This window comes from Carassius auratus, chromosome 38 (assembly GCF_003368295.1).
Source record: "Carassius auratus strain Wakin chromosome 38, ASM336829v1, whole genome shotgun sequence".
NCBI lineage: Eukaryota > Metazoa > Chordata > Actinopteri > Cypriniformes > Cyprinidae > Carassius > Carassius auratus.
Genome location: NC_039280.1, coordinates 11,640,854 through 11,660,039, shown reverse-complemented (window position 1 = coordinate 11,660,039; position 19,186 = coordinate 11,640,854). Strand labels below are relative to the sequence as shown.

At 36.8% G+C, this 19,186-nt stretch overlaps 2 protein-coding genes across 3 annotated transcripts in view; both read left to right on the top strand.

Annotated features, from left to right (window-relative positions):
* The first annotated feature begins 7,597 nt into the window (after positions 1-7,597).
* On the top strand, positions 7,598-13,908 carry c9orf72 (C9orf72-SMCR8 complex subunit). 2 transcript variants are annotated; one of them, XM_026224121.1, is made up of 10 exons: positions 7,598-7,671; positions 8,029-8,588; positions 8,682-8,777; positions 9,596-9,660; positions 9,760-9,832; positions 9,911-10,027; positions 10,153-10,388; positions 11,374-11,431; positions 11,535-11,644; positions 12,720-13,908. In XM_026224121.1, exons 2-10 carry the CDS (start codon positions 8,142-8,144, stop codon positions 12,904-12,906), a joined length of 1,389 nt encoding a protein of 462 aa, XP_026079906.1. In that variant the 5' UTR covers positions 7,598-7,671; positions 8,029-8,141; the 3' UTR covers positions 12,907-13,908. The 2 variants fall into 2 exon arrangements, with proteins under 2 accessions (XP_026079906.1, XP_026079905.1); XM_026224120.1 differs by having other exon boundaries at positions 7,638-7,707.
* Positions 13,909-14,462: 554 nt separating this feature from the next.
* Positions 14,463-19,186, top strand: part of LOC113057067 (uncharacterized protein KIAA1109-like) — a 63,475-nt gene continuing 58,751 nt past the window's right edge. Inside the window, exon 1 of the mRNA XM_026224119.1 lies at positions 14,463-14,601. The gene's annotated coding sequence lies outside the window, so the exon portion shown is untranslated. The remainder of the gene's footprint in view (positions 14,602-19,186) is intronic.

The following is a 19,186-nucleotide window of genomic DNA, read 5'->3' as shown; positions in this document are numbered from 1 at the left end:
AATGTCTTGAACGACCCATTTTCCTCAGCTTTCAAATGCATGTTCAACAAGTGTTGGCTTCATCCTTAAATAGGGGCCACCTGATTCACAACTGTTTCTTCACAAAATTGATGACCTCAGTGATTGAATGCCACACTGCTATTTTTTTGAACACACCCCTTTCAACTAATTCAACTAATTGTCCAATTGCACAGCCTTAAGAGCGTGCATATCATGAATGCTGGGTCTTGTTTGTTTTCTGACAATCTACTGAACCTACTGGTAACTTGTTTGCCACGTAGCAATAAAAAAATATACGAAAAACCTTGATTATTCTGGTTAGTCACATTGTACTGCTATTATTTTGAACAATACTGTATATATATATATATATATATATATATATATATATATATATATATATATATATATATAACCCTTTTTATTAACTTAACTTAATCTCTTCATGGTGGAAAGTCACACAATTTTGCATGCAGGATATTTCTGTTGCTAAATTTTCCAATAATCTTAATTATGGAATAGATTATAGCTGTGATTGCTTGGCATCAGGCATATTAAAATGTGAAATATAAAATCTCAGTGCTGTTGGTCAGTTGAACTTTTGTTTCTTTGTGTTAAATTGTCTTTGTTTTATATTTTTTTGTAAAATTTGGCATCTCACTTAACTAGAGAGGACAACTAAAAATGACGGCTCAAGTAGTTGACAAAATTTCTTCAAGGAAACATATGAATACCAAATATTCCATTATAGTATAGTAGATGTCTTGATAGTGACCATTTTAAGGGCTCTTAAAAGCATGAAATTATCTTATATTTGTCCCTGTCAGCTTCCTTTGATGTCACAGCTCAGGATTGACACTAGTGAAGGGTTTGGGATTGTGCATGTATTTCATGGTGTGATCAACAAATCAATGTTATCATGATGTCATTATTATTACTTTTCCAGGGTTAAAAAAAAAAAAAACCTGGCTTAAAAAAAACGGTATCCAGAACTGAGTTCCCAAGAGCAAGGATGGCAGACTTTAAATTGCATACTTCCAGGTGGTCACATGCCAAGCAAGCACTTGCCATTGAAATTAATTTGATTGTGCATTATTGACCTCCTTGATTTAGGTGTACAAGCACAAAGCTTTTCCTTAATACAGTTAATCTAAATTGATCAGGCTGGAATACTTAGAATGTTCTTGGAATATTTTACATATTTTTAATATTTGCTTCTCTGACGTCCATTAATTTTAAACAAAATATGGATGAAACTCACACTCATTTGTCTAATTATCTATAGTAAATTCATATTCTATTTCTTTTTCTGTACTGTATTTAAAGGACTCCTCATCTTTTGATAAATGTTTGATATCTTTTTAATACATAAAGGCCTAAGCTGTGTTGGTTTGATTTTCTCCAGTGTCATATGCGATATGATCTCTTGTTCTACAATGTCTTTAAAAGTGTAATTTTTAAAATCCTTATTCCAAGTTTTGATGTCAGTTGTGTTACATCTAAGCATTTAATTACCTGCTTCTCTTGCTGTTCAGGTTGGACCTCGTATATTGCAACTTGAAGCTATATTTATACTATATTTCATCCTGACTCTATCTTAACTCAATTTATAAGGGAAGACGGATTGCAAAAATTGTATTTGATATACAGTAAGCACTGCACTGAATTAAATTTAGCCTGTCCAAACAGATTATTATTTTAAAGTCTTTCCTCCACTTAAACTGCTTTAGATTGATCTCGTTACACAAAAGTACAAGGACAGAGTTTTCCATCAAGACAATGTGCCTCAGGTTACTACTTTTTGTCCTTGGTGCCAAAGTATTCCAGCTGTATTAAAGAAACTGCGGGCCAAACCGTTAACCTACACACTACCAGCACCTTAAAATTCCCTGAAGGTTTGCTGGTCTTTATGGGCTTGTTTTGTTACACAATCAAAAGCATCTAAATATACCTGAACTAATCATGTCCATGTCTATGACTCACAAACAAAAGAAGTTGCTTTTATATGAGAGTGTGCGTCATCATCATACAACTATGGTGTTCTGTGGTGAGTGCTTGACCTTGCAGTGTTCTGTCAGGACGCGTTTGGGGTGAAAATATGAGCAGGGGGCACTTTTCTATGTGAATGAGTCTTCCTCAGAGACACATTAAAGTATCAGGAACTGATGCATAAAGGCTTGCTTCAAGATGGACCTGGAGAACTGCCTGCTACCCAAAAGAAAGTGCAAGAGAGACAAACATATTAGAAGCACAACAGTAACCCCAAGAAGGATAATTCATAAAATCTAATTATACACTTTAACAATTTAATTATTCACACATACCTTGATTTAATTGTGACATAATAAATACTTCCGATAACCTATAGAGTGTTCAAACTGTGGATCATAGAGTGTAAAAGTATGTTTTTTTCATACCATGTCAGGAAAATGAATAATACAAGTACAGTACTCAAATTCAAATTTGAATTGGGGATAATTTACCGTATGTATTTTTCACGAAGCAACACAAGTGCATCGCACACCACAGCAGTATTTCTTGTGCCAGTTTCAGTGGTGCCGCTTCTCATGCATTTCATGCTATCTCAAGAGCTTTTTATGAGTGCTATTTATTTATAGCACTGTGTCTCTGAATCAGAGTATCCCGGATATCAAAATTTCAACAATAAACTTTAAAGATAACTAACTAAAACTGTCTGTTGTTTGCTTTTGTGATCTGATAAAGTGTTTGGACTTGATGTTGGACACTTGATGTTACATATTTCAAGCATTTAACAAAAATACAATGCCAGACAGTCCGATTCACAAGCATTATGAGCTGGCTGTTTTAATGAATCGTTTTGTATGACTCACCAACTCAAGAGTCTGAATCAGTCTGATGAGTCCTTCACAGAATTAACTCAACAAATTCGTCAGAACAGCTACTAACTCAACAAATGACTCACCTACCGAACTGAATCATTACTCCACTAAAGCCATTAGGCTGTGCTTACATGCTGTGCCTCCAGAAAAGCAAAAATATATTCTCTCTCTTTCTGTATACTTCATATTCATGTCTTTGTTGATAATTATCCCCATTTTTATAGTTTATGGTAATGCAATGGAATTCTCAGCCTACCGAATTCAACAGTATGAATGAAATAGAAAACAAAAACCGATAGCAAAATGAGAGAGCAAATGGGTCTTTTCCCCTCATATTTCACTATAAAATCTTTTTAGTGGTTCTCGAGAGTAATTATGCCTCCTGAGAATAGGGTCATAGCGTGAAAATGTTTGGGACCCCCTGCTGTGAACAGTCCCAGTTCAGCAGTTATTTCAGTAAGATTTCCTTCACCCACTCGGTTGCCAGACAAAGCTCCAGGGAGTCCCTGCAGTTAGCGTACTGTAAATCACTTCAGATAAAAAAGCACCTGCTAAATGACAAGGAATCAATATTTTCCTGGTACTGATTTTGAGGGGAAAAGAACGCTCCGCCCGAAACACTTTCAGATTTTTACCCTGTGGATTAAAGTCACTGGAAAATGGATGTTGGCTAATGATTACCAAGATGAGGTTCATCTCCCCCATATATTTCACTCTGACTGATGGTGAAGAGGATGAGTTTAGACTAAAGGTTTGCCAGCGGTGCCTATCTGCCTGCCAAATAAGCAAAATAGGAAACAAAAGGGAAAACATGTCACCAGCTGAACCCCAGTCATAAATCTCTGAGCCTCTCTCATATTTTAAAGTGGCTTCAGTTACACCATCACACAACACAACCATCCCCCATGGGTCTGTTTGCCAGGTTTGTCCTTCTGTTCTGACTTTTTCGCCGCTGAAAGCATGCTCGATTTGAGCTTCAGCCTGCTAACATGATGGTCATGTTGCGTATGCAATCTTTCCAGACCCATGGCATTAGTATGACTGTTCTAGAAATAATAACCCATTACCCGTCTCTGTGCAGGCTAGAGCCATTCATCTTCACTCTTCCACACCACAGAATGATGGGATGGGGAATGGGGTGGGAGGAAATCACTCTGTAATGACTCTGTAAAGAGCACACATGACAACTGCTAATCAGCACAGCGAGTCCTAATCAGCGTAGGGAGCATGTGAGCGCAAAGGTTACGTTTAGAAACGCACACACATACACACAAACTCATCAAGACTCGCTCATAATCAGCTTCTCTTCATGCTGATACCAAAGCTGCACATTCATCCGTACTGAACTGTAAATAATTTGTTGCTGGATTTCCAACACATTATGTAGCCAAGCAAATCAGAAGAAGGCAACAGCTCTATAACAAAAGCCTGTGCAAATGATTTCCTTCCTGTACTGTCTTGTAACCTGGCCTTTGGATGCATGGAAACGGTTGCTAGGTGCCGCCTAAAAGTGTCGCTAACACTGCTTATCACTATTGTTGCCATGGCAACCTGAAATGCCTCTGTCTCTCTCCGGTCTCTGCTATCACAATAAGTCAATGAGGTTTGTAGCATTGTAATGGAAAGCTGAGAGCACAATATATATCATCCGACAACAGTGGTTCGAGGTGGTGAGGGTCAAGTGGTGTATTTAACCACAAAATTGAGATCAGTGGACCAGTTCAGCGAGGCCTGATGGTGTGTATTACAAAATTAGAGGTAGACGGATGATGTGCCAATCAGGAGGTTAAGAGTGAGGATGATACTGCAGCTAACCAGGAGTGACAACAAGATAAATTACATCAGTACATTTGGGTGATTACAACGTTCACCTTCCCACTGACCTACGAAAAAAAAAAAGGTTAACCATACTCTAAAAAACACTGGGTTAAAAAAAAAAAACCAATCTGGGTTGTTATTAACCCAAGGGTTGGTTAAATAATAGGACAGAACCCATTTTGGGTTAATTTTACCCAGCAAATTAGGTTACTTATTTAACCCACCATAAGGGGTTGATTTAACCCAGATAAAGTTAATTAATTATTACTATATTACTAGCTTATTTTTTACTTCATACATTAAATAATGTTTACAGATTAACTCAAATCCTCTAAACTTTTCTAAAAAAATTCCCCCCACAACAACTGGTTTGCATGTTAACTTCCTTTATTTTCCTTATCATTTACAGCATTATTTATATTTTTGAAAGGCTATACATATTGCCCATATTTAAACTTGTTTAAAAACAATAAAACTAATAAATATAGCTGGAAGCAGCCATTACGGGGCCAAGCACTCCACCGGCACTCCATGGCATGGAGCATCACACCAAATACAACAATGTGCAATTAAAGCAATTTTAGGATGATTGTAATTGAAATGGCTGAAAAATCATAAATACAACCACTAGTAATATGATTAAATGGCTTATCACTTTTGACCAAGAGGTGGCGCTGTTATCAAATCATTTTGGCTGTTCTGTGAGAGATGATAATGGCACACAAAAAGTTTGGTGTCAATATCCCAAAGCATTGCAGCGATTCAGCCTGAAGTGTCATTTTGCCATGATGCCTCAAATTCGTAGCGGTGGTGTGTGAAAACGGTTCGACACAAAATCCATTAAGGTGGCGCTGTTACCAAATTTTTGTGGCATGGTCAGTCTGATGTGGCGATGACACATACAAAGTTTGGTGGAAATATGTCAAAGCTTTGCAGAGATACAGCCTCAAATGCATTTTGGCACCCTTCCAGCAAATTCGTTGATGTGCCAAATGAGAACCGTTTTGTATATCGACTCAAATTCCATAATTTTTTGCCAGCATGATCTGAAGATGATCTGAGTCGAATTTGGGGAAAATCGGACTAACGGTCTAGGAGGAGTTCGAAAAAGTAAGTTTTCAACATTAATCAAAATGGTGGACAGGAAGTATGGCCAATTTTCTCATAATTGGTATCGATGCTCTCGGCATGACCCAAAGAATATAGGGAGACCATTTTCATTTCAATAGTCTAATTTATTCAAAAGTTATTAGCATTTTTTTGATATTTCATTATAATTCTTGACCACAAGGTGGCGCCACCAAAGTTTTTGAGTACCTTCAGGGCATGGAGACGATATTTACGTTAAACCGAAGTAATTTACGTATTATTAACCAGTCTCTGTTGTTCTGTTTGCACCATAACTGCGCTGCGTCACACTGGTTCTCGAGTCCGAGCTAGAGTCGTGTTCGGTGGGGAACTGCTCACGCCTGAGGCCGCCTCCCTGCATTTCATTCATATCCAAAATATACTGCGATTGCCTTTATAACCTGCCCCAAAACAAACAGTAAACAGCTCTGAGGGAATATTTGTATTCTGTATCTTTATGTATAAAATCGTTCATTTTATGCAAAGCATCAGGCTTTTCCATCACTCGAAAAGACCGCAACACTAGTTAAAGGTGATTCATACTGCACGCCTGTATGTTGCTCTGCATAAAATTGAACGATATTCAACATAGTAATGATTTTATAGATGAAGTAAACTGTATACAAACCTGTATTTTACAGACGAATGCGTAAATTCTACGGCACAAAGAACTGCTCTTTCCGGAAGAGAAGCAAATTCCCGCGATAAATAACTCAACCGTTGGGTTAAGTCTGACCCAGGATCTGAGTAATACAAAAAGTACCCAAACACTGAAAAAAGAACCCCCCAAAATTACCCAAAAGTCTGAACCCAGCGTTTGGGTAAAAAAAAAAAATAAGCCCAGATTTTTTTAGTGCATGGTTATTCAAAAAAAAGGATAAACCGTGGTAACCACAAAATAACCATGGGTTTGCTACACTAACCTTAGTTTAACCATGGTATTTGTAGTAAAACTGTGGTTTTATAAATGGTAGTCAATACCATTGGTTAATACCAAACAATGGTTACTACACTTTTACTATAATAAAACTATGGATCATTTTTGTAATGGTATATTTGTTCATACAGCATATTAATCAACATCACAATATAGTTTAATCTGCTGTTCTAGTAGCAGATCATTGTACAGTGATGGTATCGTGTAGCACTAAAGGATTATTGTATTTACAGTGTGTAACGTTACTGGTTGCACAAAGTCTTTACCTGCAGTGAGTCATTCACAAGCTGCTCTCGCAGGTGTTAACTTAATAAAGACGTTGGTCGATGGCAAACGATACAAAGCGAGGTTTGTTTCAGTAGATTGTGTGTGAAAACCCTCTTCATCTAATGTTCTTTTAGCTCTCCGTGTTGTTATAAAGTAAAAAAGTGCTCCAAACGATTTGATCCGTTGGTGAACTAACTTACTCTGGATTGATTCAGTCTAATGGCGGATTTATTCAGACTGTTGGCGAACCTGTAACCTACTGTACACTGAAGCTGAACTCTTACCCGCACACTATTACTATATTTACTATGACAAAAACCGTATTCTGATGTCCCGAAATAACGTACTGAGGCAGCTTTGAAACTCCATTTAGGTAACATTAGTGTAAAGGCATGGTTAACACAAAAATCTATTTAATATAATTGCAAATAGACTGCAACACAGTTCGATACTACAATATAATAGCAATATCTTCCTCAATACAACTCACAGCCTGAAGTGATGGTTTGATAAAACGACTCGAGAGGTAATTGAATTTCTCCTTGCCTCGGTCTCGGGTAATCAAATGACTCCTTCAGCCGCCAGAGGGCGCTGTTGTGCCCTGAGCTTCAGGAACGCACTTCTTCGCAGCCTAGTGACAGCAAGAGAACAAGGAAAAAGGTTAGACGAATGTGTTGTCGTTTTGAGTGAAAGCAGGTAGGATTCTGTATGTGTAACATACCGGCAACAAAAATCTGATTTACCACGACTATTCAAGCTAATGCAGACTTGTTTTATACATGAATGTCGAGGTGTCTTGATTAGCTCGATGAGTGTAATGTACAGATTCACGGATCTCTGGAAAGGCTCTAACACATTTGGATATTTTGACACCAATGATTAATTCTCAAGTCAAAAAGCTCGTGCTTTTTATAGCAATTTTATTTTATAACGTTTTGTTGTCCTGGCTTACATGTCACGTCAGTGTCTTCACTTTCTAGTCCACTCCACTGTGTTTTCTCTGTTCCTCTTCCACAGATTGCATGGGTGCAGTGTAACAGCAGGAGGATGTTGCAATCTGTTTGTCACCTCTGACTTCTGCATTGCGAGACTGACAGCAGGCTGACTGTAGGTCTGTGTGAGCAGGCGTCATGTCTGCAGCCGGTCCCCCGCAGTCTCCTGGTGTGGCTAAGACTGAAGTGCTGGTCGAGGACTGGTGTCCCGTGCTGGCTGCAACCTTCGCTTACTGGGACAACATCCTGGGACCACGTGTACAGCACATCTGGGCCCCCAAAGGTCAGAGGTTGCCGCTGCTCAGTGATGGAGAGGTCACGTTTCTGGCCAATCACACGCTGAACGGCGAGATTTTGCGAAGTGCGGAGAGTGGAGCAGTGGATGTGAAGTTCTTCGTCTTGGCAGAAAAGGGAGTTATCATAGTCTCGCTGATTTTTGACGGAGAACTCAAGGGGGATAAGAACACTTGCGCGCTGTCAATCATCCTGCCGCAGTCAGAGCTAAGCTTTTACCTGCCACTGCACAGTGTGTGTGTGGAGAGACTCAAGCACATCATCCGCAAGGGACGCATCTGCATGCAGAAGGTCTTTGCTCAGAGTTGTGCATCTTTTACTTCTGATCCAGTTATTGTTTGTTAGTTTTCATAATGTATGTGCTGTGTGCATTTTATCATGTAGGGTTACAACATAATCTTTGTGTTGTCATCTGAGATTGTTCCCATAATGGAGCTGCTAACCTCCATGAAGAAACACAGTGTACCAGAGGAAGTGGATGTGAGTATTTTGACATAGTTGAGGGCCTAAATAAAACTAAATAAAATGAACTACATAAAACAGAATGATACAGATCAAATAAAACCGTACCATTACAACAGTTCTTGAAAATATAACCGTACTAATGCAATAGTAATAAAAAGACTGTACTTGTGCGATAATTAATAATAAGACAAATTAATAATGAAATTAATTAAATAAATAAGAGCAGGTGACCTCTCGATCATATCATATTTTGGCATTTTTCTGCACTATTAGGCAGTGACCAGAACTGAAATAACAATTAAGATTATGCCAAACTACTTGGCGTGTTCTTCAAAAATGCAAAGCAATTAATTAGTTTTTTTCATCATTATAAAATTAGGAAAGTGTCACGCTAACATTTTTGTGCCGCCACCCAAAAAAAAAAAAAAAAATCACCATTAATTTTAATTCAGGAAAAATACAATCATGCATCACAGCATAGGAAGAAATCCATTCAAGTCATTGTATGTATGAATGGTATTTTTTCAATACATTATTGAATATATTAATATACAGAACTAAAACAATTTGAACCATGTCATTGACTAGCACTGTAAATAAATGTATTATTTATGACATTTGATGTACTATATTAATTCTAATTTATAAATGTCGTTGTACAAACAACATGGTGGTTAGTTCCTAAGGGTCTGCAATATGTATCTAGCTGGAAGAGATCTTCAATCAATGACATTTACTGTACATTAGATTTTTTTCTGACAAATTTGAAATATTAAATATTTTGATTGTTTTTCTCACTGAAGCACATAAAGAAATACTTTTCCTCGTTACAGCTAAAGGACACGGTGCTCAATGATGATGATATTGGAGACAGCTGTCACGAAGACTTTTTACACAAGTAAGACATATTGCGTCTTTAGTAGAAGGCAATGATCTGAACTGAGTTGCTTGTTCTCATTGTTTAGGTTGTGATGTTTGTCGTCCTTCTCTATCATAGGGCTATCAGCTCTCATCTTCAGACTTGTGGCTGTTCCATGGTGGTCGGCAGCAATCCTGAGAAAGTCAATAAGGTGCACATTCCCACATGTATATTCTCAGCATTCATATCTGAGCATGAAAGCCGACTAATGATTGTAGACCTTTTATAGATCGTGCTCACGCTGTGCCTCTTCCTCACTCCTGCGGAGAGAAAGTGCTCTCGGCTGTGTCACCCCGACAGCTCATTTAAATATGACACCGGCCTCTTTGTTCAAGGCCTCCTTAAGGTATCCAGAGAGTCCCTCATAACCACTGCCCATTTGCACAGAATATCCAGTAATGACATGGTCCAACCGTCTGGTGGCTTTGCTGTGTGGTAATGTTATTAAAGTCCCTCTTTTCTCCTTCCCAGGACTCCACAGGCAGCTTTGTGTTGCCCTACAGGCAGGTGCTCTACTCCCCGTACCCCACCACCCACATCGACGTGGACATTAACACGGTCAAGCAGATGCCCCCCTGCCACGAGCACACGTATCATCAGCGGCGCTACATGCGTGCTGAGCTCAGCGCCCTCTGGAAGGCCGCCAGCGAGGATGACATCAGTTCTGACAACCTCATCAATGCCCAGGACTCCTACACTCCAGACTTGTATGACCTTTGACTTCTACATACCTTATCAGTCTGGAAACTGTATCATGATTGGCTGATTCTTACTGTAAGGATAACAACAAGATATCATGGTCTTTTATTCAAATACACAAAATCTATATTTAAGGGATAATATACAGTGAGTTGGTTATTCTTGCATAGTGAAGGGATCTTATTTTGTATACAAGGTTTATTATTTTATTTTTTATTAATGGTGACTGCTGGTGATTAATGACCTACTGACTGTACATTATCCTTGCTTATTATATGACTACTTACCAAATTTATAGAGATATTTTTGATCAAATAACTGCAGCCTTTGTGAGCATAAGAGTCAAGAGCGCAGGGTTGGGGGTTCGATTCCCCGGACACATGCACTATGCTTTGGATAAAAGCGTCTGCTAAATGCATAAATTTGATTCAGTTTAACAAAAATCTGAATGGCTGGTATACATGTTAATTCATAAAGCTATGTAGAGTTTAACATTATAATTTAGATTAGTTAATGCTGTAAGATTATAATTCGCTGTTGCTGTAGCTTTAATGTAATGTAACAGTAATGTTAACGTGAACTGCTAATGTAAATGTATTTTGATCTCGGAGTTCTCTGTATGAAGAAATGAGCTTTGAGATGCTTGTGTATATGGATGTGTGTCCACTCTCTGTTAATGTCATGGTTCAGGGCTGTGGCCAGCGTAGAGCTGCATCATTGATTTGTTTTCAAGGGACTGTCAGTGACCGTTTGACCAAAAACATTTCAATTTAAAAGTACACAGAGTTGCTGAGGGGTGAAACAGAGACATTTTAGATCTCATTTTAGGGCACTCACCATATCATTCGTTCGATACGCTGTGTACACATACAAAAACAATGTTATCAGAGTCACATGTCAAGTAGTCAACTTTTTTAGATTAACTTTCTCAAGAGGAAATAAGAGGTTTCTTTACCTTCTCAATCACTTACTAAACTTTATGGCTTTTCCTAGGAATATATTTCAAGACGTGATGCACAAAGACACACTTGTGAAGTCTTTCATAGATGAGGTACAGTAAGTTTGCCTGACTATCTTTCTTCTGAGCTTTATAATAACATCCTTTGCTTTGGCCTTGATAAGGTGTATTTGTTTGCTTCTTTGTCGATCGATAGGTGTTTCTGTTGAAACCAGGACTGTCTCTGCGGAGTGTGTATTTGTCCCACTTCCTTCTCCTGCTGCACAGAAAGGCCCTGACACTGCTCAGATATATTGAGGATGAGACGTAAGTACAGCAGCTTTGAGCTCACATCTTCTACAGGCACTACATACACAGTGTCATTTATTGAAAATATTTGAACTAGGATTTACTGTAGATAATTAATGCACTCACATGCAGCGAATGACAACAATTTTCAGTCAAATTAAGCTAAATTTTTTTACTATTATGTACTGTAAACTAAGGTGGTTGATATATATACAAATAGTGCACATATGTGCCCTATTTGTAAGCAGCCCAGCTGCAACTGCTTTGGCAATACAAATGTACAGTTTTTGTCATGCCAATAAAGCTCACCTAAATTGAAATTGAATTGATGTATACTGACATTTAGAAGTTTGTAGTTGGTAATATTTTTTAGTGTTATTAAGAAAAATAAGTATTTTGTGCACCAAGAATGCAGATATTTGTTCTAAAACACTGTGATGTGAAATATTACTACAGAAGTAACTGCTTACTATTTTAATATTTTTTACATTTAATTTATTTAATTTTCAGCATCATAACTGAGTGTCACGTGATCAATCAGAAATCATCATATGCAGATTTGGTGCTCAAAAATATTTCCTATTATTATCATCAGTGTTGAAAACAGTTGTGTGCTGCTAAATATGTTTTGATTTTGATACATTATTTTTCAGGAAAGTTATTTAAATTATTTTTTTTTTTAATGTTAGTGTAAACTATTTTTTAGCTTGATTTTTTAAATTGTAGTTTTTTTTACGATTTTTTTTTTTTAAATACAAGTCCTTAAAATTGCAATGAAAATGTATAGATAAATAGAAAATGATTTAATATAATATGTAGCTGTTTAAGCTGCTCTGCATTGCTTATTTCAATCTAAGCAAAAAACTAAAAAAAATTAAATTAAAATTTATTTAAATACTCCCCTTTTTATTAAATTAGAATTACATTTTAATTTTAATTAATTTCAAAATGGTCGTCGTCTTTTTTTGGGGGTTAAAATTGATAAAGATGAATTCCAGTATTCCTTTAACATACCTGGTTATATTTTTAAGTTGCGATTATGTTGTATATTTTACGGTAGACTCATTGTGTTATTAATTATTATTAATTATAGGCAGAAGGGCAAAAAACCTTTCAGATCTCTACGCAACTTGAAAACTGATTTGGACTTAACAGTGGAGGGTGACTTGAATATCATCATGGCGATGGCAGAGAAACTGCGGGCAGGTCTTCACTCCTTCGTTTTTGGGAAGTCTTTCCTTACCAGTGTGCAGGAGCGTGACCTCCTCATTAACTTCTGACCTCTGAACCCTGGGCTCATCACACCACAGGACACTCTTGCATCCTGATGTTTATTTTAGTATATTTATTATGCACTTGTTGTTTACAGCTTTCTGAACAACACCTGCTGTTGAAATGTCGACTGATTCACACGTGCTTTAAAATAATGATTACCTGCTTATGATGCTGATGAATTCATATTCGTGTGAAGAAGACTTTGTTCATATGAGATTCTTTAATGGGAATATGAGACACGTGTCCAATCAATGTTTGGATCTTACACTTAATGGGTTTTTGGCTAACTAAGATATACCTTCTTTCATAGCACAATCTATTGATGATGTGTAACATGGCAAGGAACAAAGATGAAGTCATTTTAATCCCACTCTAAGTTTGTCTCTTATTTAAATTGGAACACCATAAAGTAATTTAAAATATGGTTTAATTAAAGTAACCTTCACTCTGTAATAACATTCCCTGGCCTTTTATCTATGATCGTCTGGAGACTTTATAGATGACAGATGTGTTACTTTGCAGAATCCTATTTACTGGGAGGCTTTTCTTTGTTCCTTTACTTGAGTCTAACAAACTAAACTAACGGTTAATTAAATGGCTCATACTTTTGCATCTGGTTTGGGGCATGAATATAGGAAAGCTGGTGGAAATGTGGGAAAAGTGAAGTAAAACTTGACTCGTAAGATCAAATCTCTGGTGTACAATGTGCAAGGAAGTCAGCAAATAACAGGAAGGGCCCCATAGACATCTTGCTTTCATTTTTAAGTGTTCTTCCAAAATATATTACTCCACTGCTATGTATGCTATATATATTGATATATATATCAAACAGGCAGTGCATTAATGATAGATTCCTAATGTTTATTCAAAACATAAATGGAGTTCTGAATGTTTGGACTATTTATGGAATCACAGTCGGAGGTTTATTTTAAACTGTGACATGTATGTTGTTATATTTCAAGTTGTAAATGTGTTTTCTTAATAAAGTGTGCCTTTTGTTTGTGAAACATGACTTATTTGATTGTGCCTGTTAAAATATTTTATTTTTTGAGGCTTAGATTATGGTTTGATGAGACAACAGTACATTATTTCTGTAGTCATGAAGAGTTGGGAATGAACAGAAAAGCATTAGAAAACGATCTATTATTGATAACTAATCTGATTTTATTTGCAATACAGTGGCAAAGGTAGTTGAGGTCAGTTGTATCAAAAAATATATTCCCACATTTGAATATTCAGTAAACTATTTTCTAACCTCATAGTATTTGATAAAGTAAAACAGATGAAGTCTTAAAAAATATTTTCAATTTTATTTTTTCTGAAGACCACTTTAAATAATTTGGTTTTTATTAGCTTTGGTAAAAATCTTAATTACTGCATCAGCGTTTTCTTTGCCCCTCCTGGACAGTTCTTGCGTTCAATCTGACACAAATACCGTGATTTTTATTGGCTGCTCTCCATGTCACTCACGCCAAGGTTCTATGACCTCGCCCTCTGATTGGATCTGTCGTCCACAACAGATCTGTGAATGGTTACTCCTGGCACATGACCACAAAACAGGAAGCACAAGCGTTGTCCATGTAAATACTCCGGAAAAGAACTAGTTTGAGAAATGGGTGCTGTCGCCTGAGAGGAGTATGAGAGAAAAGCACTACGGATTATGGCACCGTGAAATTTAATTCCGCACTCTACAAGGCAAGGTTGGTACGCTGCGTGTTGCCAAACAGGGCGTATGTGTGTATGTGTGTTCACGGACTGCGGCCTTTGATACAGCAGAGATTGCCTGGATTTGATCCTGGATCACCTGCTGAGCCCAAGCGCTGTCACACACACACACACACACACACACACACACACACACACACACACACACACACACACACACAGCCGTCTTTAATCTGTGTGAACCGTACACATTTGAGTTTCATTATTCTACAGTCTATTATTCAGAAACGCGTTGGTGCCTGTAGGACGTAGACGTACAATGGTCCAGTTGCTACACATAGTAATAATGAGCTCCACTATTGTGTTACACGCCTCACCTTTGCCGAAGCCGTTTATGGTACAGAATGCGTTGTATTAGATGTTTTTCTTTAGCTGTCATATGTCACAGTGAGCAGCTGTGATCCTGTCATGATAATGCACTGGATAACTGAGTAATTAGACTAAGCTGACACTGTTTTCTAGAGTTGCACAGGTGTTCACATCTCTATTTCAGTTTCATTTTGACGCTCACATTAATAGTTAATTTTCTGCCAATTATTTTAAATGGTTGACTTGGTATATGATACCCAGGATCTTTTGTGTAAATAAGTACAGGGTTACAAATCTTTGCTCAGGCACATATTTGTTTGAGGTGTTTAACTTTATTTACTTATTTGATTAAGATGCTATTTTCTGTCATGGTCCCGATCAGTTTATTTTGCTGTAATGACCAGCTAACTATACATTATCCCGGTTTTTATGCAGTTAATTAATAATGAAGTACATGGGCATAAATATTGATTTTGTTATGGCTTACAGACAAACACAATTAGCTTAGTAGGAAACATGATGTGATTGACCATGTAATAACTAGTCCAAATGCAGTACTTGATGTATTCGAATGGTTTGTTTTTGTGTAACCTCTTTTTAGCAATATTAGTTCAGAGCAGAAGAACATGTCACAACTGATCTAAGGAATTCTACCGAACAGCTCTGCGTTATTTGTTATCAGGCATTCACATCAAACTAAAAGAATGCAATCCTGACTTAATGATATTTTGCTTAAACATTAGTTTGATGGATATAACCACAACCCACTTTCTGTCGAGTCTCTTTAACTAATTATATTAAAATTAATCAGTACATATATAATCTACTTATTGTGTACACACACTTGCTTTTTATCTTGCACCTTTATTTAAAGGGGTCATGAAATTCCTTTACATTTTTTGACATATAATTTAACAGGTCATTGTACTATTAAAAATATCCTGTGAATTTTAGAACTCAAAACTTTGTTGTTAGTCTAAAAAAGGCTTATGTTGAAGCCACTCTTCTAAAACGACAGCTTTTGGAATATTCTGCTCTAAAAGATGATCAGTGCCTGCTTCGACGTCACTGTCTGTTTATCTCCGTCCGCCGATTCATTCATGTAGTTTCCACGAGAGGTGAACGAGCAGGTCTGTGCAGAAACCAAATGATAATGATGGATCTAAAGACAAGATTGCAATGCCAAGTTGTGGAAAAACTGATCCCAGTGTTTGAAAAGAGTGAATTAACTTTATTATTAATGAAGATCCAGACCACGTCCGTCGTTCATTTCATATTACTGATATTTATTGAGTTATTTATAAGTTTTTGACCTAAATCACAGCAGCTGTCAAACATACAACTGTTAGCCAGTCATGGCAGTGGGCATTAACTTCTGAGTCTACAATACATAATTCCTATTTTGACATACAGTAATTACATATTTGTTAAAAACGATAATAGTGGGACCCAAAATGTAAAAGGTGTAAGAAATTCCACCTGACCTTCTGTTTTTACTGGCTGTGTGTAGCACCTACATCTGTACGTATCCTTCAGAAGGAAGTTGTTAAGGGTTGTTTTTGACCAGGTCTATGATAATTCTTAACTGATTGTGTGTGATTCAGTGCAGATTGTTTTGTTTATGCTGTATTCATGTAATGCAGGCTTAGTAAAAATGCTTTTACTGAAGGAGGGGGGATTGAACAGCCATTCAGCAGTTCATAGCAAATCACAGTGGCTCACACACTATAAAAATAAAGGCATCCAGCTTTTCCAAACTTCAGTAGTTTTTGCCATGTATTTTTTTTGTAAAATGTAGACTTGGTGTTCATTCATTTTAAGTTAAATTAACCTTCCTTAGCAAGTGCATAAGAATAGTAATTGCTGAAAGTTAAATAGGGGGTAGATCAACTAAATCTAACTTTAAGAAACTAGTTTAAACAACTGTGTGGCATTGATGTCCAGTGAACACAAAACTGCTAAGCAATTGTTGGTTGACTGGATTAAAGAACTGAAAGCATAAAATCCTCATAATAGATATTTTATCCTTTCTAAATAATTCCAAATAACAAATGCACAGATCCTTTTATTTCCTTTACCAAACACAAAAAATTTTATGATCCGAGTGCAAGGGATTTGGGATTTTGGTTTATCAGCCTGTCTGTTCTACCTGCATCTTCAAACTTGGCATAATTAATATTAAATATACTATTTAATATTTCAAGTTGTTAATACAAAATATTTTTTGTCTAATTAGAATTTGAATTTAGAATCTGTGTAATTTTTGTCTAGCTGTTATTATTGTATATTTAGAAATTGTCTACGTGTTTTTCAGTCTCAGCATTTTCAACAGGAAATAGGCTAGTTAAGTAAACCTTTAAAAGTGGTCTGACAAAATTTTTGCATTTTTCAAAGTAGAGTAAAGTAGGGTGTTTACACATAAATGTCATTTAAATAAAAAGTGGGACTTTCCTGCTGTTATAACTGTCTAGTAACTACCCTCAACTTGAACTCATTTGAACACACAACTGGAGCAGTGAACACACACACACACACACACACACACACACACACACAGCCGGATTAGTTCAAAAGCTTTATATGTGGACGTTTAACCATTTAATAATGAAAAGATTACTGCTATGGCACCTTTAATGTTGAAAGTTATGGTGGTAGCTACATGAGTTATTGCTAAAGTACTTGCACCACTTTTTTTAAAGAGTTGAAGAAACGGAAGCAGCTGTTTCTGTTTTAGTTTTCCTGTTGTGCAATAGCAGACTTCGTCTGGCTTTTCATTTTTGCCTTTACTAGGGCTAGAGTAGAGTCAAGCTCAAGCCTGAAGAGTAGGCTGAGATGAAGGAAGGATGTGTCTTGAGCGTCACGTATTGATATTCAACTGACCTGGTAATGTTCATTTGCAGATTATATGCTGTTTTTATCATAGAATCAAAGATAAGTCACTACAGAATCTCATTATTTTTTATCAAGTCACTTTTGTCACATGATGGGTTGACATTGTTATGTTTGGTCGTGTTTCATCGCATCTTTTCATCTGAAAATGATGTCATACTGAGAGCTGTCTGGACAAACCTGTCACGCTAGAATTAAAAGCATTATCGAAAGCAATATATCTTTACAAATGATTTTTTTTCTTTTTTTTCTTCTTGGCTCGATTGTGTTTATGGGGTGCAGTCTAACATCTGTCAATGCTGCTCCTTTTTTTTTTTTTTACACATTATTTTTCACATCATTTACCTTTATTCTACACCGCTCTGTTCCTTCTCCTATAAACGCTCTGATTTCTTGTTTTTATAAAACTCCTCCCTCAAAAATACACAGTGGGCTCAGATTGGTAAGATGGCCCAGTGTGTTGTGATCTGCTAAACCGTCTAGTGCACGTTCAGAAATGTCACGCCCCTCACCTCAGAATGCACTCCGTTTGTATTGCAAACAATGGCATCATCAATATTGATTATTGATTTGAGCCCGATTGAGACCCAGAAAACCACCCACTACAATGCAAATAAAGGTAAGAGAGAGAGAGAAAGAGAGATCATTTACTGAACAAAGTGATACTGAGAAAATGATAACACAGCTGCACTAGCTGCAAAATGTGTTAGCCATTCACAACGTTAGGTGTTAAACACTACTAACCTAACTCTAAACTAGCTCATTTGATCTATTCATTTATTCTTAACATGCTATTAAAAATGAATTGAAAAATAGAGAGAGAGAGAGAGTTAGTGAGTATGTTACATTAATACATATGTGACTATTTGTAAGCAGCTCAGTTGCTACTGCTTTGGCAATACAAATGTACAGTTTGTGTCATGCCAATAAAGTTCACCTAATTTGAAACTGAAGTGCAGAACTGATGCACTACATGTAAACAATAATCCTTTTTGTATTTTTCTTTCAAAATATTTGAGTTCCTTTGGAATTCTTCAGCTTTTAAGAACATCACATCATTTGCAAATCAGTTTGAGTGAAAACGGACAACGTTATTAATATTCATGAACCCTGCAGGTCATTAATCCTTAGTGCGTAAATGACAGTCAATATCTTAGATGCGGCAACCACATGCATGTCCATGTTTAATGCTTCTCATAGCTATGTGAAAAATGTCTAATTATCTAAATGAGAGAGAGATGTAGAACGTATGCAGAGCAGGGGGACTCGAGGAACAGAATTAAGAAGCGCTGCTTTAGAACATTGATTTTGAAACTTGTGAATCCGTTAGAATCATAAGACAGAATTCATTTTTATTCGTGC

What these genes read in the sequence shown, in the direction of transcription:
- c9orf72 (XM_026224121.1), top strand. Translation starts at nt 8,142, where the DNA reads ATGTCTGCAGCCGGTCCCCCGCAGTCTCCTGGTGTGGCTAAGACTGAA. An exon ending in TTGTTCAAGGCCTCCTTAAG is followed by an intron (nt 10,028 to 10,152) that starts GTATCCAGAGAG and finishes TCTCCTTCCCAG; the next exon opens with GACTCCACAGGCAGCTTTGT. An exon ending in TGAAGTCTTTCATAGATGAG is followed by an intron (nt 11,432 to 11,534) that starts GTACAGTAAGTT and finishes GTCGATCGATAG; the next exon opens with GTGTTTCTGTTGAAACCAGG.